The 24,142-nt window shown below is 52.8% G+C and overlaps 1 protein-coding gene across 3 annotated transcripts in view; it reads right to left on the reverse strand.

Moving 5' to 3' along the window:
• Nucleotides 1-24,142, reverse strand: part of Slc12a5 (solute carrier family 12 member 5) — a 36,048-nt gene that overhangs the window by 2,760 nt on the left and 9,146 nt on the right. For 2 of the 3 annotated variants that reach the window (XM_003467701.5, XM_063248255.1), the window contains exons 2-25: nt 20,537-20,631; nt 20,084-20,215; nt 19,613-19,759; nt 18,780-18,834; nt 18,170-18,300; nt 15,896-16,137; nt 14,978-15,189; nt 13,259-13,429; nt 12,868-12,966; nt 12,666-12,723; nt 10,805-10,979; nt 10,065-10,183; nt 9,590-9,688; nt 8,571-8,690; nt 8,123-8,227; nt 6,817-6,985; nt 4,911-5,106; nt 3,869-4,038; nt 3,333-3,464; nt 2,291-2,398; nt 1,057-1,179; nt 768-964; nt 433-447; nt 30-163 (exon numbers count right to left, since the gene is read on the reverse strand). In XM_003467701.5, coding sequence (XP_003467749.2) covers nt 30-163; nt 433-447; nt 768-964; nt 1,057-1,179; nt 2,291-2,398; nt 3,333-3,464; nt 3,869-4,038; nt 4,911-5,106; nt 6,817-6,985; nt 8,123-8,227; nt 8,571-8,690; nt 9,590-9,688; nt 10,065-10,183; nt 10,805-10,979; nt 12,666-12,723; nt 12,868-12,966; nt 13,259-13,429; nt 14,978-15,189; nt 15,896-16,137; nt 18,170-18,300; nt 18,780-18,834; nt 19,613-19,759; nt 20,084-20,215; nt 20,537-20,631 — 3,204 coding nt within the window. The remainder of the gene's footprint in view (nt 1-29; nt 164-432; nt 448-767; nt 965-1,056; nt 1,180-2,290; nt 2,399-3,332; nt 3,465-3,868; nt 4,039-4,910; nt 5,107-6,816; nt 6,986-8,122; nt 8,228-8,570; nt 8,691-9,589; nt 9,689-10,064; nt 10,184-10,804; nt 10,980-12,665; nt 12,724-12,867; nt 12,967-13,258; nt 13,430-14,977; nt 15,190-15,895; nt 16,138-18,169; nt 18,301-18,779; nt 18,835-19,612; nt 19,760-20,083; nt 20,216-20,536; nt 20,632-24,142) is intronic. The other variant, XM_063248254.1, reaches the window with a different exon arrangement.

Here is a 24,142-nt window from a genome sequence, read left to right on the forward strand (position 1 = left end):
CCCTTCCCCCAACCGTGCATCCAGGATACAGTTTTCGTCACCATTGCGGTTGCGGGGAGGCCCGGGCATGTTGAGCAAAACAAGTTTGGCGTCCCGGGATTTATTCACGATGACCTCGTTCAGCCGCACGGCCGTGTGCATGCGCCGCACGTTGGACTGGTTCCTGCCGGAGGGAGGCGGGGAGACAAGCGAGCGCGTGAGGCTGGGGTAGCGAGAGCCGGATTCAGCCGCCCTTACAGCCAGAACGAGGCTGTTGGAGCCTGGTCCTCGCAAACCAGGAACCAGCAAACCCTCTGACCTCTGCAAAGTGGGCTATTCCACACCCGGGAGGTCAGGGCCATGGGCGGGGGGGGGGGGGGGCACGAAAGAGTGAGGTGAGTAGAGACCCTGGCCAACCTAGGAGAAAAGATGAAAAAATGCAGAAGCACTTACAAGTTCTCCCACTCCCTTCAGGAAAAACAACAGAAGCAAAGGGAGAAAGAAAGAGAGAAGGGTCAGGAAAAGGAAGAGACTGAGTTGTAAATCACCACCATCTTCCCAGGGCAGACAGGGTCCCTCCTCTCCCGGGCCCACACCTTCAGCCAGAACCCAGGAGTCCCGGGCTTAGCAATCAGGCCCAGCCCCTGCATCCTCCAGGAAAAGACCAAAGACAGCACCTGCCAGGCCAGGACCCCTCCCTCGCATTCTTTCTGCTATGGTGAATGAGATCTTCCTGGCTTGCCAGCCCAGCCCCGCCCAAGCCCCAGGCCCAGGCCCCAGGCCCATACGGCTTCATGCTGAAGAAGTCCTTGATGCCCTCTGAGGAGACGGGACTGGGCCCCTTATTCTTTTCTGCTGCCGACTTGTCCTTGGTCCAGGTCAGATGCACCTTCTCGGGGTCTGTCTCGCCCTCCCCAGGTTCTTCCCCTGGGGATGGTGAGCTGCTGGGGCAGCTGGGAGCACTCTGGTCATGGATCAGCTGCACCTGAGAGATGAACGAAGGGTGACCTGGTGACTCCTTGGGTGGCCAAATGTTCTCTTCTCATTGGCTGGAACCAAACCACCCCAGCTGCACACCTCCTCCTCTGGTTTCTCCTCGCCATCACCAGCTGTCTCTTCTGGGACGTTGAGGCGGAGCCGAGTGTTGGCTGGGTTCTTTCTCCTGATCGAGCCTCGAGACTCATCTGTGATACTCTGGATCTAAGGAACGACACAGGTTTCTGGGAGTCATCTAAGGAATGACACAGGTTGCCTGCTGTGCTGGGAGTCACCACCCAACCCTGCCAAGAGCTATCACACAGCCCATGTTCAGCCAGGCTGTGCACTCTCTGGAAATGTACCCGTTGTTAAAAAGGTACAGTGTTTCAGGATCAAATAGCTGCTGTACCATTCATCTGCCCACCTCCCCTTCCCTGCCACCTGACAACCACAGGGTTAGCACCTGGAACAGCCAGGCCCTGGCCTAGTTCCCTGGTCCACATCAGTTCTGGGCAGTCAGTGCACACGGCATGTCTCATAGTTACTATCACACCCCCTGGGTGACACCCCCATCCTTGTGTGATCCATCCTTCCCAGCTCAGAGAGGCACCCACCATCCATTTCCCTAATTTCCCATCAACCACATTCTGAGAAATATATTACCACTCCTGGGAAACTCATAAGCCATGATTCTATCACCATTCCCTATCGGATCTGCCACCTGTACCCCAAATGACCTAGCGCCCATCTCCAGGAGCTATTCTGTGTTCAGCCCTGAGGGATCATCACTCATTTCTCCAAGAACTCCACTCCCTGGTGTGGATCTTTCATCCATACTCTAGAGGACCAGTGTTCCACACAGAGATCTTACATCTATACCATATGGGGGCCCATCATCATTACCCCCGAGAATCCATCAACCACACCCTGGGAAGTTTGCCCCTAACTCCTACTCATCAGCCAGATCTCTAAATAGCCATCTGTTACCCACTTTCTGAAAGCCTATTCCATGAACACTTGTCTCCCACACTGACAGCCCACACCCCTCAGAAATTGTCATCCTTGCATATTTAGCATCCACTATTCTCCCAGAAATCTCACAAAGAACGGGGGATCTACCCCACATGCTGAGTTGGCTGGGGACCTGGGCAGGTACAACAGCAGTGTGCACCCCAACTGCTGAGGAGCCCAGGGCTGGAAGTTGGTGGGGGGAATAGGGGTGACTGAGGCGAAGGCAGCGGTGCCAATCCCAGACCTGGCCCGTCCTAGATCTGAGCAGACCTAGAGCTGGCAGCAGCTTAAGGCTCTGAGAATCCCACTGAGGTGACCTCACCTCCCGCTCGCGCTCGTTCTTGGTCAAATGCATCTGTTTGAGGATCTGGGAGCGCTGCTCCATCACCAGTGTCTTCTCGTAAGTGTAAGCTGAGATGTCACTCTCGTGCTGTTGGCAGGCAGGGGAGGAAAGCAGGAGCTCTGAGCTCAGGTGCAAGGCCAAGGGGTGAGGGGCAGACCCTTTTCCGCTTGCCAGCCTAGGGTGTCCCTATCCCATGCCCTAACTTCACCAATTGTTCCAGGAGACAAAGATGGAACAGAGGGAAATGACCTGGGACAGCAGGCAGCTCATTCTGCTTAACCCAGGATGGGACCAGGCATGTGAATGGATGAACTAATGGGTGCATGTATGAATTAATTACCTTGTGAGTGAAGAAGTAAGAAAAAGAACAAAGGGATGAATGGAGAGGTGCGAGAATGGATACATCAGTGAATACAGGGGTAGCTTAGAGAGTACACAGAGGGGATGGGTAGGTGGATGAGTCATTTGGAGAGGTGAATGGGCAAGAGGTTGCAGAGTGTAACCACTACACACAGACTCCAAAGCCAGCCTGCCTGGGTTTGAATTCTGGTCCACCACTTACTGTATGATAAGAGGTAAATTACTTACCCTCAACATTCTAATCTGCACTTGGAAATTTTTTTTTTTTTTTTTTTTTTTTTGGTACGGGGCATCTAACTCATGACCTCATACTTAACCGAACAAGTGCTTGAGCTGCTGAGCTAAATCCCTGGCCCTAATATTCTAATCTGTAAGATGGAAATTCTGGAAATTATATCTATCCTATTTGTTATTGAGAGAATTACTATAGATGAACAGTGCCTGGCATAGAAGGAGTACTACTAGACATGTCCATTCTTCTGAGACAAATGGGTGGATAAATGACCTCTTGGATGTGAGAAGCCGAGAGGTGGGTGGGGGGTGGGATACAGCATCGTCTGTGGGTGGGTATTGGGGTTGCCATTATGTGTGCTGGCACCAAGAGGAAAGAATGGCAGGTGCGGGGGACTCCGGAACTTCAGAGGGGCTTCTGCAGACTCACCATCTCCACCACCTCCACCTCCGCGGTGATCCGCAAGTGATACAGAAATGTAGTCAGGTCCTTCTTCATCTGAATGCTGTTGTCGTCCATCTGAGCCACAGTGAAGATTCGCATCTTGCACTTGCGCCAGACCTGCAAAGAGTGAAGCGGATCCAAGAACGTCCAACCCCTGTGCAGCCAGAAGACGCGTGGCCAGAGGCTCAGGTCCACTCGCCGGTCCCACCCACTCCTCACACACACACGCAGATCTGACATCCTTTACCTCAAGGATCACTCGCTGCCAGGCCTCCCTTGCTTAAGTCTAAGGTTCCCCCCAGGAAAGCATTGCTTACCTTTAGAACAATCTCCCTGTAAGCAGACACAATCAATTCCTAACACCCTGGAACACCGGAAGTGACTAGATCCCCGTCCCAGGAGCTCACGAGGGCAGATGTGAAGGCTGACCTTGGCCAGGACGCAGGGGCGTGCCCTTAGGTGTGCTCATGAGCACACGCATGCGCACACACGGAGGCCTGCGCTCGCGTACAGGCGCTCACCTTGTGGTGCCGCAGCAGGAAGGGCAGCAGCATGAGCATGCCTCCGTCGTGCACGATCCACCAGACGTCAATGCTGCCCTCGGAGAAGCGCTCAGGATTCCCGGGAAACATGGCAACGTTCTTGGTGACCAGCAGGGCCAGGTGTCCAGCTGTAGTTTCCCGGACCAGTTCTGGAGAGACCAAGGAGTGGACCAAAAGGGGAAAGGTGATTCTGGTCTCTGCGATGCCCAGCAGAGCTCCCAAAGGCCCCTGGGACCTAGCACCCTACCCACCGCACCCCTCCTGGACTTGGCCTTGGGTCAAAAAACTAGCATCTTTCTGAGCCTGGGCCTCATACAGCATATGTTGTTTGGATCTGAGAAAGACCCTCAACCTCACTGGACCTTAGTTTTCCCACCTGTCAAATGGCAATAACATCATTTGGTCTTTCTGTTCATTACAAATCCATCCTGCATGGCTTTGCAGAGTCCTCACAGGAGGTGGAATCAGTTGGAGTTAACAGTGCGACCTCCGGGCTGGTTCAAACTTAGCTTCCTAGCTGTGTGACCTGTGTGACCTGCTTAATCTCTCTGCGCCTCTGGCTCGCACCAGTAAAATGAAGATAACAGTAGCAGCCCTCATAGGACTGATGAAAGAAACAGACAAAGACTGAGCTTGTCAGGTACACAGAACACATTCTATAAATGTTAGTTTTTATATTTCTATTCCTGGCTATTCCCAAGGAGTCTGATGCTCAGAGATTGGGAGTCACGTGGCCACAGTCACATGGATCGGAGGGACAGAGTGGAGCTGGAGACCCAGCCACCATGGTTTCCAGGCTCTGACGCTTCCCTCTGTCTTGCCCTCTGTACCGTCCAGGTGCTTTGAGCCATGAAGAGCCATGAGTGTCCCACTCACAGCTCAGTCCCCAGCACCTCACACAGTGGCTGGCACAAGGCCAGCTGTGAGCAAGTCCGGCCCTTGTGTGTTCTCTCCCAGGGAAAACCATGAGGCCCGACGAAGCCTGCCACCACCCTCCTCTGCGTGCAAACCGCGGCATTACCGATGAAGTTCCTCCAGGTCTGGTGATCCTCCTTCTGCCGCCAGTTACGGGGCCAGCCAACAAGCACGGTGTTGTGCTGCAGCCCGCCGAGGCCTCCGGACTGGATCAGGTGGGACACGCCGTCTCGCAGGTTGGAGGAGATCACCACCTGACAGAAGCCCTTCACCTTCTCTGCCTCCATCAGGCGCCGAATAGACTGGGGGCGGGTGCAGGTAAGAACCAGCCTCAGGCCTCCTTCCCTCCCGGCTGCCCTGCCTGAGGACTTACATCACCACCCCAACACACCCCTGCCTACTGCACTTAATCCTGCCTCACCCAGCTCAAATGCCACCCTCTCCAGACAGTCCCTCCACCCAGACCGGCATTATCTGCTGGGCCAATTTGTTTTAACACTTTTTAAGTAGCATAGTAACAGGGGGTAGACAGAATCTCACTGTGTGGTTCAGGGTGGCCTGGAACTCATAATGTAGCTCAAGCTGGCCTCAAAGTTGTGGGAATCCTCCTGCCTCAGCTTCGTAAGTGCTGAGATTGGAGGGTACAGCCCCACACTGGGCTCTCATGAGCATTTTAAATGCACACTTAACTTGCATTGAGGGAAATGTTCTTAATACTCGTACTTTATCAGTGAGGAAACTGAGGCTTGAGAAAACAGACTTGCTCAAGGATACACAGCCAGTGGGAAGGAGATTCAGATTCTAAGAATCTCACGCCAGCCACCACCCCCAGTCACTGCCCTGATGTCAAACAGTCGGGTTAATTTCCGTCTCTGCCACCTCTTGGCCGTGACCTTGAGCAAGTCCTCTAACTTCTGTGCCTTTCTGTCAAACAGGGCTCACATCAGCCACCTGACTTAGGAGTAGGGAAGGTGACAGAACCCGGCACCTGGGAGGGCTGTGTGCACTGCGTAACATACGTGATACACAAACCCACTGTGTTGTCCTGCTGCCCCGACCCCAGCCCAGCATTCAGCAGCAGCCAAGGCTTCGCAGCCTTCTTCGTAGATGGGTTCTGTCTGCCCCACCAGCCTGTGGCCCCCGTGCAAACTGGCTCCTGACCATCTCCATCACCCTGTGCCTAGCCCAGTGCCTGGTCCACAGCACCTCCTCAGCCATGGCGCCTGCTGCACTGTGCTGACCTGAGTCCAGGCCTGCAGCTCCGGGTCCTGACAGATTGGTGTGAACGGCTCAGTGGGGCAGAAACAGCAACTGTCACAAGCCATTAGGGGTGCCCCCCCTGGCCCCTCGACTTCCTCAGGCCCTGCTCTCGGACTCCATCCCAGCCAGAGGAGGAAGGCCTGGCTTCCAAGCTCCTTCTCCTTCCCCTACTGCCCATGGGTTTCAAACTCCTCTTAGGGCTCCGTGCAGGCATAGGCCACCCCGGGCCGCAGGAGCTCAGTGTGCTGCTCTGTGGGTGTAGACCAGGGAGCCAAAAGCAGGGGACAGAGAGCCAGGGACCTGACTAGGTTTCCAGCCAGCTCTGTGACTTTCCACAAGCTGCTTCCCCTGTCTGTGCTTCGGTTTCTTCCTCAGTCAGCTGTGGGTACTCACCCTGCCAACGTCATGCAGTGTATAATGAAAGAGGCCACGAATGTGAAAACACTTTGAAATGTTTATACTTTGGCAGGAAGAAGTCTGGAGTGGGTGTCAAGCAGTCCTAATTTGAGTCTCAGTTTTTGTCCTTAGCTGACCTGACTTCTCTAAGCCTCAGTTTCCTTATCCATAAAATGGGCCCTTTGGCTCTGATGCTCTCGGGTTCTGTAGATTGAATTTTAAGCAACTCTGGGCCCTAGGGTGCCTCTTCTAAGAAAGAAGACAGAAACTGAGCCCCCTTGGATCCAAAAGTATAAGGAGGAAAAGTACAGAGGGGCCGAGCCTGACTTCCTGAGTATCCCCAACCCTCTGCTCACCTCTTCTGCCCGCTGGGCCTGGGGGTGGTTATCCAGAAAGGTACCCTCGAGGACAGAGCCCACAATGGTCAGGCCCTTCCCTGCCTTGAGCTGGGAGGTCAGTGAGAGCAGCTGTGGGTGCACCACATTCTGGTCCTGGTCCACGCGCACTAGCACCAGCAGCTGGGGTCTGAAGGGGGTGCAGAGTCATGTGACCCATCTACCTCCTCCCCAACCAGCCACCCACCATCCACCCATCATCCCTCACCAAGCCATTGTCCTCTGTACCGCACCCACCTGTTCCCATCACCCACACATCTGGCTTAACATCCACCAGTCACACACTGCCTTGGATAACAAGGCCTTCATCCATCCCTCCATGTATGCACCCCCACCCACCCCTCCATCTACCTACAGCATGCATCTGTCTGTCCACGCCCTCATTCGGTTTATCCTTCAGTCATCCACTCATATCCTTATTGGTTTACCTACATGTGCCTTGTTCACTATTACCCACACATTCACCTACCTGTTACCCATTCATCCATCTATTAACCAACTTCCGTCCTGTACAGATACACATCTACCCATCCTACCAGCTAGTTATGGGTTCATCTCCTTCCTCACTCAGCCACCTCAATTCATTCACCTAACCCTAACCCAGTCCTTCAGGCACCTACTTTGGGCTAGACTCTGTGCTGATCATTTGTAATGCAAAGCTCTAGTGTCTGAAGTCCTGGTTTAGTCAACATCAGTGGACACAAGGTGACAGTTCCTACGCACAGTTCAGAGCTGCAGCCTTACTCATGGCAAAGTGGGACCTGGGGCGTGGGTAAGGTTTGGGCAGGCAGGGCAGCCAGTGAGAAGGCACCGAGGCTGACAGGCAGGGGCGGAGGGTGCTGACCACCCCTTCCTGGGACTCCTGAGACCTTCTCTAAGCTCCTGACTTCACAGGAATAAAATCTGAGATTCCTAAGAGATGCTATTGCTGCTCTCAAAGTGAAAGATAAATTCTATGAGATATGATGTTTATCTGGTTCTGGGTGACATCGCCACAGAACCGTGACCTCATTACATCGCCACAGAGTGGGCGGCAGCCTGCTGCATATCATGTGTTCCCAAGCTTTTTGGGTAAATAGATGAGTAGATGGTCAGGTGGATGGCATGGTGGGTAGGCTTTGGAGGACACAGGTCTAAGACACGGGTCAGCCTTGGTGTCGGGCAAGGCCAGGCCTGCCTGGTGCCACTCAGCAAGTGGATGAGTCTGGCCCCTGCTCTGTTCCTGTCCTGACCCTGCGCCCCTTGCTCTGTGCCCCTCGCCACTCACCTCCAGTTCTTGGTATGCGGCGGCCCTTCCTCTAGGCGCAAGAGCGCATAGCGGGCGGCGCTGAGAGACAGGCCTCGGATCCCATCGCCCCACTCCTTCTCTGCCCTGGGGGTCAGGACGGGGATCACATGAGGCCAGAGAGGGACAGAGAGAACCATCAGCACAGAACTGGCTGCCCCAGGGCACGACCGTCTATCTCGGCTCAGAAGCAACAGACCTGTCACTCCTGCTCCCTGGCTCCATCAAGCCTGAGCTGGTTCCTTGGAAACTCACTCCTGAATCCATTCCCCCATCTTTTCTGAGTGTTTCTCAAAGCCCCAGTGCCCATCTCCCAACCCCATCCTGCATCGCCTGTCCCTCCACCCAGCGCTGTCCTCCCCACTCCCTGTCTCCTCCCCACACCCACCACCACCCCTGCCCCTCAGCCTCTCCCATTTCCCACACTCACCCACGGTACTCGATGTACTTGTAGATGAGTCCGGCAATAAGCATGGCCACCAGCGCGTAATACCAGGAGCAGATGAACATGAGGGCCAGGCACAGGCTCATGCCCAGGAAGGAGAGGGTCCTGGACAATGGAGAGAGACCCGACCTCTCAGCCCTGGCAGGGATATCACCGGAGCCTGGGCTTCCAGCAAGAGGTGGGCAGAGCCTGAGCAGGACCTGGGCAGCAAGGGTCAGGTCTAAGGGTGCTCACACTACTGGCACTGTTAAGAGAACTTGCAGATGAATGAGCAGCTGGACAGGGCACTATGCCCCACCCACCCCCTGAGTCACACACCACCCTGTCTCTGTGCCCTTGAGCCTGCCAGACAGTCCTAGCTGGGTGGTTCCAGGCAGGGGTCTCTAGAAGTTGGACGCAGAAGGTCTAAGAAGAGACTCCCAGCAAAGCAAGTGCAAGTCCACTACACCATCGCCCTCCTGGGTGGCCTTGGCCAGTCCCTTGCCCTGTGTGAGCTCATATTCCTCGTGTTATTCCTGCGGTTCCAGGGTGGACATGAAAAGCTGCCCAGTGTTATGATAGGAAGAACCCAGCCTCCTTGGAATGACCATCTTCCCTGCACCAGCCCTAGGATGCTTACGAGAGCCCCAGAAGGGGGGGGGGTGAAGCTAACAGGCCCATCTCACAGATGGGTAAACTAAGTGCTGAGAGGCTGTCATCAGCCCAAAGCCTGACAGGGAATACAGTCATATTTTCACTTCAGGTAGGGCTGACTCTAACCTCCATGCTGTACTGTAAGATGCTGAGGGTCACAGCGGGCCGTTTCAAGTTGTGTTACATTATTAGTCAGGGCTATGAGCAGACCTTCTCCAGGACTTTTCTCATCCTAGTTGGGCTACAAAGCTAGATAAAAATGGGGTGTCTTCTTCACATGTGGGGTCTGCAGACCCGGAGGGAGTGGGCTGGGCTGGGGGCTGGGAGGAAGTCATGGTGTAGTGGGGTGGGTGGCAGGACAGGGCACCCACCAATGGTAATAGCGAAAGCGTGGCCTCCAGTTGGGCGTCCTCAGCAGCGTCTGCACGGCACAGGCCAGGTTCACAAACATGTAGCACATCAGGAAGAACCTGGAACACAGAAAGACCCCCGAGAAACAGAGATGCCCAAGGGGAGCAGAAACAGAAACAAGGCACAGGGACAGGGAGGGAAATGGTGCTCTGGTGTTTCGGGAGCTGTTCAAAGGCCACATCCTCCACAACTCATCCAGACCTAGGGCTGGGGATTTAGCTCAGTGGCATAAGTGCCTGCCTGGCAATTGCGAGGCCGTGAGTTCAATCCTCAGAACTCATCCAGACATAAATGGGGTAAAGCTCTGTATAACAGAGGACGGGCTTTCCCAGCGAGGGAGAAACTTCTCAGAGTTGAAGTGTTTGGGCAGGTTGTCAGGGTCCCAGGTGGAGAAGCACACAAGCTCACGGGGAGGGCACAAAGCCAGACACGCACATGGACAGGATGGGGGCAACCTCGTCGAGGGAGGCGATGAGAATGCCGATCTCACAGATGCCAGCTGTCAACAGCAGGGCCCAGGTTGGTTCTCCATTGGCTTTGCCGTGGCCAAAGACCTGGGGACAGAGCCACCATAGTGAGGGGACTGAACCCGTAAGGACTTCTTGCCTCTCTCCCTGGTCTTGGGAACCAGTGGAGGACAGACAGGAATGCTACGACCAGGAAGGGTTGTAGAGAGAGGAGGCTGCATCCTCACCCGCTGGGAAGCCCAAGGGGATAGCAGGCTTTTGCCACCTGATATTGACACCCAAGTGCTATGAAGCTCAAATGACCTCTGAAGGGACAAGATGGCCCAGAAGTGCAGATGAGAAAGGAGCCATCGAGAGGCCAGCGAGCAGCCATGGCTGTGCACCATAAATCTTTTTTCTCAAGCATCATGGAGAGAACCACCCGTTCCTGTGCTCCAAGTCCCCTTCTAAGTCCCTGACCACCCTCCAGGGCCTGAATAAGGACACTTTTATTTCCCCCCCCCCCGAGAGCAGAGGATGCTGGAAGAGATGGGCTGACCATGGGTCAAATCCCAAATAAAGCCCACCCATTATCCTCAGTGCAGTCCTGAGCAGAGGTGCCCAAGGGCAGCTCAGGCCTGACAGTGGCCCTCATTCACTGTGTGACCTCCTGGCAGGGCCCTGGCCAGCTGAGCTACTGGGAGAGGCTGCCCGCCTGCCCGCACTGACCTGCAGGAAGGGCACTATGCCATCCCGGGAGATGGCCTGCAGCAGACGCGGGGCCCCCGTGAGGCTCTGCAGCCCAGCCCCACAGGTGGAGAAGAAGGATCCGATGACAATGACCCAGGGTGATGGCCAGGCGAGCGTGCCCACCACCAGGTTGCCATTCACAGCTTCGCCAAACCTGGAGTAAAGCAGTAAGCAGACGGGAGATGCCGGGTGAGCATTGCTACCTGGATTTAATGAGACACACTCCAAATATCCTGAGCACTTTCTGCTGTGTGACCTTGAGCAAGTCATTGAACCCCTCTGAGCTGTTTTCTTAGCTGCAAAACAAGACTCACTATAAGCCTATCTCATACAGTTGCTGAGGGGGGGGGAGGAAAAGGAGGTTCAATATATAACACATTTAGCCCCAGAACGTGGTACCAACGTGATTCTAGTAAACGGCCAAGTGTTAGTATTACATTATCCTGAGAGTGTCAGCATCTGGGTCTCCCTGTGGAAAATGGGACTCTGGTTCCTGTAGTGATGTCATAAGAACCAAAAAAAAAAATCCAAGGAAGAGCTGCAGTGCATGATCTGCTGTGCAATGTTGTGTGACGTCTGCGATTAAATGAAGTAGAAGTCAACCTGCCCTAGAACTAACAGGTGTAATATATGCGCACAGTCCACTCGCCTGGGTCATTACCCTGTCTGAAACCTCTCAGGGTTTCCTCCATTTAAATACTAAAAGGAAGCTGTCATGTGGCCAGTGTGCTGACTCTAGCCTAGATCTCCAGCTCATGCTCCCCTTTCGTTACCTAACTCCTGCCAGGAGTACCCTGGAATGTGATTCTGTGATGACACCTCCTCGCTTACCCTGCTCATAGCCAGCACATGTGGCCTCCAGAGGGGAGGGTGTTGAGGCGCTGAAACTGTTCATAGCCACATACATACACACAAGCACACACACACATGCACACACACACTCTGCCAACCCCACTGCCTGGTGTACTGTTCCCCATCCTAGCTGCCTAATCTCTGTTCAGCCCTGAAATGGAAAGGATGAATGGACTACAACTGTCCCTCGGTATTCAGAGGGGCTGTTCCAGGGCCCTCCTGGTGGATGCCAAATCTGTGATGCTCAGGTGGCCTATATAAAATTTGGTACGATTTTTGCACATAACCTATGCACTTCCTCTCATATACTTTAAGTCATCCAGGGATTACTTACAGTATCTAACATAATGTAAGTGCTCTAGAAATAACTGTTCTGCTATATTGTTTAGGGAATAATAGCATAGAAGAAAGTCTGTACATTACAGGTGTAATTATCTTTTCAAATATTTCCAATTCGTGGTGGGTTGAAGACCAACTTTAAGACACATAAGACACTTGCAACCCCACCCCATCAGGAAAGCCTTTCTCAGTCTCCTGAGGACAGGACTGCGGTCCTCTGTGAACTCCCAGAGCCCCTGTGGTCCTATTCATGGTCACTCTTACTGCTCTGCATTTCAAGTTTTTCAGCAAGTGGGGTCACCATCCCCAAAGAACTCCTTGGGGCAAGAAGTGTGTGTCATTTATCTTTGCTCCCCCTCCAGCCCTAGACAGTGACCAGTCTATAAACATCCAGTCAATGTTAATGAGTTAATGAGATTTTAAACAAAAGAGAAGGAAAGTATCATTATCCTAAAGGAAATGAGACATCATTTAAGCTGCCTGACCTGGCAGAAAGATAAAATGTAATAACAAGGTGTGTTTGCAAATGACCCTAGCAGCCTCCCTCCCACAAGCTCCTTGAACTGGTCCCAGCACCCCCTGTTTCCCAGAACCCAGCCTCATGTGTCCTCTCCTCCAGGACAGGATCAACCCGAATTCTCTGACTTACTTGTCCCGTAAGACGACCCCCTCAATGCAGGCCCCAAACAGAACAACTGAGCTGATATCTGCAGCACTGAATGAAGGAGAAACCCCAAAGTAGAGAACGGCCCCCTGCAACTTCTCCTGAACCAGCCAGGAAAGGCAGCAACCTCAGCGTGGCCCTTCCAGCATTCCCCACCAGGTGTTCCCAGCCCAGCAGCACAGGATACAGACAGCAGAGGTGGTGGCAATAGCCAGGATGGTGCCCGTGGGAATGGACTTCTGAGCATCCCTCAGGTCGCCAGAGCGGTTAGAGCCGGCCATGATCCCTGTGAACAGAGGAGCAGCTCAGACAGGAGCCAGACCACAGGAGAACAGAGAGAGAGAGAAAAAAGGACAGATCTCGGAGGCAAGGGGCCTGGACCTAGTCCTGGATGCTGACTCATGTGAGCTCTTAGGCATATTCCGGCCTTCATTTCCTCATCTGTCCAGTGGGGACTGAACTGCTGGCTCCTGCTTACTTGAGGGGACCACTGGCCTAAGAATTCCCAACCTCATCATTGTCTCTCTCTGACCCACCCAGTCCCAGGCAGAGTCCTCCCTCTGTGAGCTCCCCTTCACCTGTGACTGAGGGAAAGTAGATGCCAACCAGCAGGGTAAAGTAGGAGGTCATATCGCTGAAGACATAGGGGTGGTCCATGTCGATGGGGGTGCCATCAGGCAGGCCCACCGAGGGCATCCCGCGTCTCTCCACAATCACCCCCTTGGTCAAGTAGGAGCTCCACAGGTTCTCTGTGGGGAGACAGAATGCTCAGGAGGAAGGCTGGAAGTCAGAGGACCAGAGGTGCAATGGGCAAAAATAAGAGTGAAGCAATCACATCTCACTCCTCCTGGCTGCATTTCATACCACCAACATTTTGTAAGCCCCTGCTTTGGGCCAGAGATTTCACAGATACATCCAACTCAGAGCTTGCCCACCAATAGTTTAATCTAGCCAGGCAGACACATAAAGACCCACCTCAGAATGACTCAGTATATCCCAAAGTGATCGAATCATTCCCTCCAACCTTTTCTGCATCTCTTATCTCAGTAAAAGTACTCTCATCCATTCAGATACCTTAGCATTGCTCTCAACTGCTCCCACCTCTTCCCCAAACTCCAAATTCCACCCAGGAGCCCTCCTTAACATTTCAAGGATGCCTCCAGTGTGCCTCCCGCCTTGGCACTGGTGACATGTGAGGCCAGATGATTCTTCGCTCCAAAGCTGTCTTGTAGCACTGTAGGCATAGACTGCTCCACAGCATCTTGGCCTAAAGGCAGCATCTTTCCACTAAAGGCACTAACACCCTTCCAATTTTCCAAAGTCCTGTGCAGTCATGGCCAAATCCCTCCAAAGAGGTAAAACAGCCATGAACAAAACTTCTGTTCCATCATTCTAGTGAAGGAAACTCTCATCTCTCTCCTGGGCTCACAGCAGCCTCCTCTTGGACTCTGATGGTCTTCACCATGCAGTCTAAACCCCTCCGCATGCCTTCCGAGGCCTACCCCAATCTGGTGCACGCCGGCTCGCCAACATCATTTCTTGGCCTCTTTCTTTTGCACTTCATCCACCCCAATCATACCAAATTACTTATGGTCAGGAGCACACAATATGCTGCTCTCTGCATGCATTAAACCAGCTGTTCTTTGATTTGTGACTCCCTTATTTCCTGATATAACTGACAATCTTATTTGTCCTTCAAAACTCTCCTCAAGTGAGTACGGGAAGCCTAGTCTTGTCACCTGATACACAAAAGCACTCTCTCCCCCGAGAATTCTCTGTTCATTGAGTACACATCTACTTGTGTCATAATTTATTTGCTAATACATCTGTCTCTGTCACTAGATTCCTTGAGGCCAAAGACTTGACTTATTTTATTATGTATTCCTACTACTAATCTTAGTGCTAGGTAGTTAGTAGATGCTTAGTGAATACTTGTTAAATTGGTGAGTTTCTTTCCTACCAGTGATAAACTATTCTTCCCTTCTTTTTTCTTTTCTGTCTTTTTTTTAAGACAGAGGCTCACTATGTAGCCCAGGCTGGCCTTGAATTTGCAGCCATCCTCTAGTCTCTGCCTCCTGAGTGCTGGAATTACAGGCATGTACTACCATGCTTGGTTCACCTCCTTTTAAATCTCTACCCCTCTGTGATGCCCAGGGCAAGACATAGCCCAAAGCAGATGATCAGTTAAAGGGGATTGAGTTCATCTGTTGTCCCAAGGAGGGCCTCCTAATACTGACCACTTAACCTAGGATCCCTGAGGTTCTCTCTGGATACCAGCCCCCTTCCCTTCCCCAGACCTTTGATGAGGCCACTGGCAGCACCAGGGATCCCCTGGATCTCCGTGACATTGTTTCGGGTGAAGTACTCATCACAGGTGGCATTGAGGAAGCGGGAGGAGCAGAAAAGGCCCCAGAGCCGCGTGGTCACTGTCTCATTTCCTTCCCAAGCCAGCTTGGCACAGACATCAAAGCCATGACGAGAGAGTGTGCGGTTCCCCAGGAGGCAGATCCTAGGGAGAAACACAAGCAAGGAAGATGGGGAGGGACGTGACCTCGTCCCGGCTTCAAAACAAGAAACCTCTGGAGACCTTTAAAACACAGATACCAGGGACCCACATCCAGAGATTCTGTTTTAATTTGGATGGAGCCCAGCAAAGATCCTCAAACGATTCTGATGTAGCACCAAGGCAGAGGAGAATCACTACGTTAGCAAGATGCTCTTTCAGCACCATGGACAACAGCCTCCGGTGCTGTTCCCTGCGCCCATGGAATAGAGGGCCTCTGCCCTAGAAGAGCCACAGAACTGACCGGGATCTGAGCCCTGAATCCTCTCTTCTAGGTCTTTTTCCACCCAGAAGCATTCCAAAACTAAGTTTGTCTTACTCCAGGAGATGATCCCATCCAGGAAGTTTTTGGCCACCACAGTGTTCATCCTTTCAGAAGTCATTTTCATGAAATTCTTAAGGCCACCCCACAGGCAAGCATTGATTCTCACAAGGAAATTGTTCCCATCTCCAGAAAAGTTATTCCACCCTGAAGAAATTGCCCTCAATCCAGGAGAGACTTTCCCTCCCAAGGCAGGTGGCTCCCCCAACCCACATCCCACAGATTCCAAGAGGTGGGGAGAGGGGGCTTGGCAGAGACTGGTGTACACACCCCAAAATGAGGCTGGGAGAGGAGAGGATAACACCTTAGCCTCACAGAGGCAGCACTCACGGGAAGTTGGGTGGGTCAAAGGCAGACTTGATGACCCCAGCATAGATGGCCAGGATGGAGAGGATGACACAACCCAGGAAGACCAGGGCAAACTTGTTGACATACTTGACACCCACAAATACCACAGTGGCCATACAGGTGAGCACACAGGTGCCATACACACGCATGTTGTTCAACATGGCGGCTGCCTCCCCACTGGCATCCTCTGCCTTGAAGATGGCCATAGCTGGGAAGAGATAAGCCTGCAAGAAGTGGACAACAAGGTCAGGCGGGTGACCCACTGAGGACCAGCTGAGAATCACCCCAGGGACATCATTTAAAGTCTGGGTGGGGCATCGTGGAAAAAGGATTCCTGTCTCAGCACCTGGCATAGTGTAGTACGGGAAGTGACACCGGGTGACGGGGGAGGGGCTGTCCTTAAGGACTATGATGTAATACCTTAACAGCAGTGCAAAGATGGTAGGGATAATTGTTTATTTGCATTGCTTTGTCATTAATGATTACTTACTGCTTTATTATTTCTAACAGAAAGAGGAAAAGAAGTCACATGTTCATTCTTAGAGGTTAGGTACAGAAATCACAACATCCTCACACAAACTATGAAGCTGTCAAAGATGGCACAGGACTGGGGCATATCTTAATGGTAGACCTGGTACTTAGCAAGCACACAAGACCTGGCTTCAGCCCCCAGCACCAAGAACAAATAAATCTACTTGTAGTAGGTGGACACAATCAAGTTCTCTTAAAATGTCTCCTTTTCTCATTTTTATAAGTTTAGTTATGAAAATATTTATGGATGTGTGTGTCTGGGTGTGTGTTTGTAGGGCACTGAAATGTTAATGGTGCTTTTGCCTGAATAACTAAACTGTGAATAATATTCATTTTTGTGCACAACTGTATTTTCTAAAATTCTATACTAAATCTTATGCTTAAGCAGATATGAAAGTTGTTTCACTTATGAATGATATTCATAAAGAGAATTTCCAGTTATTTAGGGAAGTGTTTGTGGTATAAGTGTATATTTTACAAAGACAGAATGCCATGTCATGTAGAAAAATAAAAACTAGAAGAAAATATGCCAAAATGTTAGATGGTGATTTTCTTTTCGGTGATTATTTTTCTCCTTTATTTTGTCTTTACTTTGATATGTTCCCAGCTGTATGCAATGGTAAGACTGCTATTTATTTATTTACAGTGCTGGGTACCAAACTCAGGGCCTTGAGCATACTAAGCAAGTATGCTATCACTCAGCTATGTACACAATCCAGAATTTCATTTATAATACATTTTAAAATATTCAGTTTTCTCTCACCATCTGCTCCCTCAGGCCTCTAGCTTCCCATTCACCCTCTCCACCTTGGTTCCTTCTGTCTTCTGTCTTGCCCTAAAACCAGCAGCTATGACACCTCCCTCCTACTTCTCCAAGGCAGTGTGGTGCTCAGGACAGGCTTTGGCATCAGAAGACACGCATTCGTGTCCTTCACACGTCCCTTAAGTTCCGCAATCCTTGCTCTCCTCATCTGTAAAATGGCTACTTTCTAACTCATGAGAGAGTTATCCAGGCAAAACTACGTGATACACTACTTCCAGAGGGCTTTCAGGAGGGTGAGGGGTGAGGAAATGTCACCTCCACTTCCTATGACCCAGGGAACCCTCATCAGCACCCACCCTGCAGAAAAGCAGAAAGAACAGAGACCTGCGGGAGCATGTCCGTCCTTGGAGCACAGCCCATCAGTCACTGCTGCTAACTGATCACTCTGCGCAGGGTTTTTCTTATTTGCGGTCATCAGTGCTCTACAGTCAACATGCTTAGAGTACTTAGCACAGCCCCGTCCTGGGGCAGGCGACCACCAAACGGCAGCTACTGGGTGGCATTACCAGTGTTCCTTCCATTATTTTTACTCATGTCAACCCACCTTCTGCCACCTCCCGGATAGCTGAGTGACCTTCAGCAAATTGTCCCACCTCTCCGAGCCTGTCATTTGTAAAACGGGCATCATAATACTCAAACCTTGGAAGGATTCAAGATAATGACTGGAAAGCACTTGGAACTATGCTGAGAGCTCAGTGGGTGCCTGATAAACGGCAGCTGTTTGTGTTACATAATTATTGTATCTTGTCTCCCCAACTAGATTGGGAACTCTTTCAAGACAGAACCACATCTGATTTCTCTTTGGCCTTCCTGAGTGGCCTGACCTACAGGAGGTGTCCCGAGAGTGTTGGTTAATTGGCTGACAGCCTGGGACCCCACACCTCCTCCTTAGCCCCTCTCACCAGCAGGATTTCGATGGTACCCAGGATGTACATGGCCCCAGCAAAGGTGGTACCCAGGTAGAAGCAGAGGCCCACGGCGCCCCCAAACTCTGGGCCCAGAGACCTGGAAATCATGTAGTAGGAGCCACCAGCTGCAGAGAAAGCCTAGTGTCAGCAAGAGGGATGTGGGATCCTGGGATGCTCTGGGGGAGGGGGGACGGGGGACTCAGTGACAGAGGACAGAAGAGGGCTGCTGTGTGCTTCAGGCTGCAGCCCCCAGAAAGGAGACTGTTGGGAGACCCAGCCAAGCTCTCTGCATGGATTTTGCAGTGCTAATTACCATGTTGCTAATTACCCCTATAAGGAGGTCATAGCTCAGAAAACAGAGTGGTGGAGAGGAGGGGCCCAGGCTAAGGGTGGGGGGCTGCCAGTGCTCTATTCAACACCAGCAACTGCCTCCCTCTCCTACCCCAATGAGCTCCTGCTACCAACCCAGGAGCAGCCCCACCCCCACTCCCTGCTCTGCAGTGTTGCTTCTCTTGGTCTCTTTGATGACCCTCAAAGCCCAGAGCACTGTCCCGTCTTCCAACCACCAGGCCCCTTCCTCTCCCCAGAGACCCCAGTCACATACCAGGGACAACACCATTGGTTGCAATCGCACTCATCGAAATGGCCGTGAGCATCGTCTGTGAGGAAAGAGATCATGAGAGAGGCAGCTGCTGGGGGCCACAGTGGCCTGGGCGGAGGCCAAGCCATATACCCCATAAACACTAGCCAAACCCACAAGTTCTCTTCTGCTGGGCTTCTTCCTGGGCCCGCTCCAACTTTGACTCATGCCAAGCCAAGTCCTTCTCACAAAAACCTCTTGTTCACCATGAGAAGGGGAGGAGCAGAATCTACAGCACTAGAGAGCTCTGGAAACCCCAGCCTGGCCCATGACCAGCCACAAGACCCAAGGCTTCATTTCTCTAGTTCCTGTCTCCTCATCTACAGAACAGCTTCGGTGCTGTCTGCCTCACATGCAGAGCTGTCTCAGGGTTGTGTGCCAGGACACCTAAAAGTATCAGGAATGTCTGGTGAATATTTGATATTTTCTAGAGGATGGGAAGGATCTGATCACTGTGTGATCTGTGGTATATATGTCATTCTTTTTGTGCATTGGAGCCTACCAAAAGGTAGCTATTATGGATTACAGGAGCACTGTATTTTTTTCTCTACACGTATCGTTTTCATCCATGAATCTGCACTATGTGTATGATTACATGCACCTACAGACCCAGGTGGAGCCTGGTTAGCAGCCACCAGGACCAAGCCTCTGCGAGGCAGGAAGGGCCAGTCAGAACTAATTTACTCTCAAAGATCATGAGCAGTGGTTCCTATAAAAAGCACAGGTCTCACGCTTGCACCCTCCCACCTCCCACCCCCAGGCCTCTGCCAAGCCCCAGCTCTTGGGGCGTCACTCACACAGGAGCAGCAGATGAAGACCATGCAGAAGGACTCCATGATGCCTGCGATGCCCACCACCCAGGTGAGCCGCAGGAAGAGGATGACGCCAAAGATGTTCTGCAGGCACGGGAGGTACACACCCATAAAGGTGCCCATGCGTGGGGCCTGCCAGAAAAGCCAGTGTCAGTCCCTGCAGTCCCTGTCCATTATGGACGCCCCACCCACTCCTCCTCCATGCTCCTCCCCCTTCCCTCTGATTTTAATACCTTTCCCTCCTCTCCTCCAGAGTCCAGCTCCCATCCCTCTGCCTCCACCATCCATCCTTCCAGCCATTTCCTCCCTGCACCCCTCCATCTCCACCCTTCAGCTCTCACGCCTTCCCCACCCCAGCCTCCAAATCCCACCCCTTTGCCTCCATCATCCAGCCCTCCACTTGAGTATTTTCCTCTCCCATCTCTCCTCCCCCAGCCCTTCTCCCCAAGGCCCCACCTGCACCGGCTTCTTTTTTCCACCCTCATTGTTTTCCGCCTCTTCGTGCTCCCTACTTCCCTGGGGCAGGTTGGTGTAGTTGGCCAGGCCACTGAGCAGGGAGGACACCATGGGGCTGGTGTCCATCTCCTCCTACAGAGGAAGGGTGTCAGTGTGTTAGGGAAGCTGGTGGTCTCAGAGAGGGAGTGGGGTGAGCTGGATGGTAGAGGGCAGAGGACAGGGACAGGATGGGTAAAACCACCAAAGTTAGGAGAAGGAACAGGCAGTGGGAACAGGACAGAGGAAATGATGCAGGAGGAGGGGGGTGGGGAGGAGAGGGGCTAAAGCTGGAGGTTAGGGAGGCCCGGGAAAAGAGATGCACGTAAGGGAGTGGTGGAGAGGAGGATACGCTTCCCAGGGAGGATGAGCCAGGTGGCAATTGTAAGTAGGGGGCCGACAGCCCTTGCAGCCCACCTCGAACAGGGCCATGTTCTTGCCATCGTACTCCTTTCCCTTCTCTGTGTCCGTGCTGTTGATGAAGGGACTGCTTTCCTTAGGGTTGCCATCACCTGAGAAGGCAGAGGAGTCAGGGGACTGCCACAAACTCTTTGTCCTTCGTCCACGCTGGCACACGGCTGTGCAGCCACTCCAACTCTCAGAACCTTGTTTTGCAAGTTAGGAAACATGGGGCTTATACTGCCTGCCTTGCAGGACCTTAGCAGACCGCATGTGCAGAGAGCCAGGTACACTGCCTGGCTTGTACTGCATGTTTAATGGACATGTGAGCCCTTCCTTGCTCTGGAAAGAATCCCGTTTCATTCACTGGGGTAGCCCAAGACTCTCCAGAGTGCCACCGTTGAACTTGACTAGGTCTGTCCTGAAGGTGCAGGGCAGGCACACATTCTTTCCCAAGGAGGAAGACAGGAACACTGAGACTCCATCTGAGGACAGTCCACCTTCAGAAAAGTGCCCCTTGTGGCATATCCTACACCTCTCAATCAACTGGATGTCTACCAAGTGCCAATATTGGCATGGCCAGAACGAGAACAAAACAACCTAAGATGCCACTCTTGCCCTTAAGGAATCAACCAAGGCCAGAGGAGACAAAGCAGCAACCAGGAATTTCCAAACCAGGTGGAGAAAGTCTAGGAGAGAGATGAACACAGCACCATGGGAACACAGGAGGGCACTCAGCCCAGCCGGAGGTCACAGAAGGCTTCCCAGAGGAAGTGACGTGTCAGCTGGGAGCCCAAGGATGAGTAAGAGCTGGACGGGAGGGAGGCAGGGAGGGCGTTCCAGGCAGACAGAACAGCAGAACAGCGTGTTCGATGGCCCAGAGATGAGATTGTACAGAGCGGATTAAAGAAGCCGAAGTCTGATACAGCTGGGGTCTGAAGAGGACACATTGTGAGGCTGAAGAATAAGTTGTGTGTAGGAAAAGGTGAACCTTGGAAGGTAAGTGTGGACTGGGTCCTTCAGCCATTAGCAGGACATCCTAAGAGTCTGGCCCTCATTCAGAGGATGACGGACGGTCACTGAAGTTTCAGGCAAAGAAGTGCCATGAGCAGACTTGTGTTTTAGAACAATCATTCTGGCAGGGAATTCCAGAGCTAGAAATTTTCAATAATGCAGGCAAGGGCTAGTAATTACCCAGCCCAGGGTATTATGGGTGCATTTCTATGTCAGGCATTTGGGGAGGAGGGCAAGAACCCAGCATTATGCTTGGGGCTTCTAGCATGGGTGACTAAGTGGGTAATGGTGCTGCTTAATAAGTTCAGAGAGTAGATTAGCAGCAGTCTGGGGATAGGACAGGCACCTACCCCCATCTAGTTGAGATGAGGCACTGGAAGGCACTCACGTTCAAACATGAGGATCAGGACTGAGACTGGGCAGGAAAAAGGGAACCTCATGTAAACGTATGTGATGTGTCAAGCAAGGTGCCCCAGTGAGATCACACAAGGAGAAAATCTGTTGACATCAAGGGAAGGGTCCTTTCAGAAAGACGTAAAAAGCCTCCATAGAGATCCACCTGTGGTGGCACACACCTGTATCCCAGCTCATGAGAGGCTGAGGCAGGAGGACCAGCCTGGGCATCTCAGCAAGATATTGTCATAAAATAAATAGAGGCCTCCACAAGCACTTTCCTTGTGTCCAGTGATCAGCCTTCTGCAGTTCCAAGGCCAAATCCCAGAAGCAGGCATTTCCAGAGACCCTGGAGAGGCTCCCACTGACCAAATCCGAGGTGAGGCTGCCTCTGCTGCCCCCTCATCTCCCAGCAGTCCTCTCCCCTACCCCACACATTCAACTCTGCTGCACCTTCTTCTCCCTGCCTCCTGGGAAATGTCTCCAGCCACCCAGCCAGCGCCCATCTCCAAAGCATGACCTGTCCCTGTCTTAAACACAACCCCATCCTAAAAATTGAGGCAGGGAAAGTAATGCCTAAAATCCACCACCACCCAGTCTCCTGCCACCACCTCCACCTCAAATGTGAGTTCCTGGGAATAACAGACCCATCCTTGCCATGTAATAGATGCTCAGGGAACAGTCTTCGAGATAAATCCCGCAGGGTTTCCCTTTCTGACCCCCAGGGTTTCAAAACAGCTGTCTGGGGCAGAGAATGGGAAAATGTTGGAAGATGTTAAAATGTTGGAAGATGCTTCCTGCTCTCATCATAGCGTTGTGGGAACTACCGGAGGCTGATGATAACAGTTAAGGAACAGAGCAGGGGTAAGGGAGATCGAGGTCCCAGTCCCAACTGTGTCCTCCCATTTAGCAAATCACTCTCTAAGCTGGCTTTCTCCTTTCTAACCGTGCTTAATTTACAGAGTGGTGGTGGGAATTGCCTGGGATAATACATATTGTGAGCCATGCACACAAGCACAGCTTTTGCTGCTGCTATCACAGTTCCGATGATTAGCATATCTGATGCCCACCCAGCCCAGGCTGCTCGTCCCACACCCCACACTCCTCCCTCAGCTGCAAGATTTAGGTGCTGCTCCGGCTCCCGTAGGGCCCGGTGGCTCTCCCAGAAGGGTCCCTGTTAGAACCAAGACCACCAGACAAAACAGTCCGTCTGCTCTGCTTTTCTTGTCCCTCCTAAATCCTTCCTCCTTTGCGGGGACAGGAACCCAGCCATCGGCCCGAGACCCCGAGTAACGAGCAGCCCTGCGCCGGTCTCCATGGTGATCGCGCGGGCCTTGAGCGCAGCGCAGAGCCCAGCCGAGCCGGCCACGCGCCCGCAGTCGCTTATGTAACGCAGCTCGGAGGCAGACGACAGGCCGGATTCCGGCCAGGAGCTGAGGGCAGGGGAGGGGGCGGCCCGGAGGCGTGTCGCGGGTCCAGTCTTTCCACCCGCCGCCTAGGCTGGACGCCAGTCTCCTGGCCTTTCAGCCGAGGGTTGATTCCGTCCCCTCCTGGAACGCGGTGCACACTAGTTGAGGGGGATGGGAAGGGAGCTGCTGAGTTCTCAAAGGAACAGGACAGATCTGGGGGAACTCGTCCTGATTCCCCAGAGCCAGGAGTCAGGGCGATGGGGAGCGGGGAGCCCAGCCGCCCGGGCCGAGAGAGGCAGGGCCAGACCGAGGCTGAGCCCTCCCCGCCCCCGCCCCCGCCCCCTGGGAGCTCTCAGCCCGAATCGGCTTTCAATTAAGCTGCGGCGGCCAGAGCTCCCGGGGAGGGAACAGGCTAGCTAGGCAGGCTAAGGAGCCTCCCCTGAGGCCTGGGCCTGGGCCTGGGGGAATCCCTAGGCCAGCTTGGGAAGGGAGAAGGGGCGTCAGACTCCCGGAGGAAAGGAGATCGACATGCCAGGAATAACATCTTTGGATTCTTGGAGCCCTCTTATTAGGCCGCCTCCTGGAGGTCAGTACCCAGGTCTTTTCCTACAGCCCCCAAGAATCTAGAGTCAGAGATGCTAGGAGGTCTCAGTCTCTCTTTCCTCAAACCCACAAAGTCCTTGCCATCTTCAACCACCTCCTCCAGGCGCCCTTGGGAGGCCTTCTCCCTCTGGGACCCAGACCACCTGAACAGAGCCTCGTCCCTAACCCCACGTCCTGGACCCTATATATAGAAAGGCTCCAGATG

This window comes from Cavia porcellus, unplaced genomic scaffold (assembly GCF_034190915.1).
Source record: "Cavia porcellus strain 051 isolate PalLab524CR breed Dunkin Hartley unplaced genomic scaffold, mCavPor4.1 scaffold_5, whole genome shotgun sequence".
NCBI lineage: Eukaryota > Metazoa > Chordata > Mammalia > Rodentia > Caviidae > Cavia > Cavia porcellus.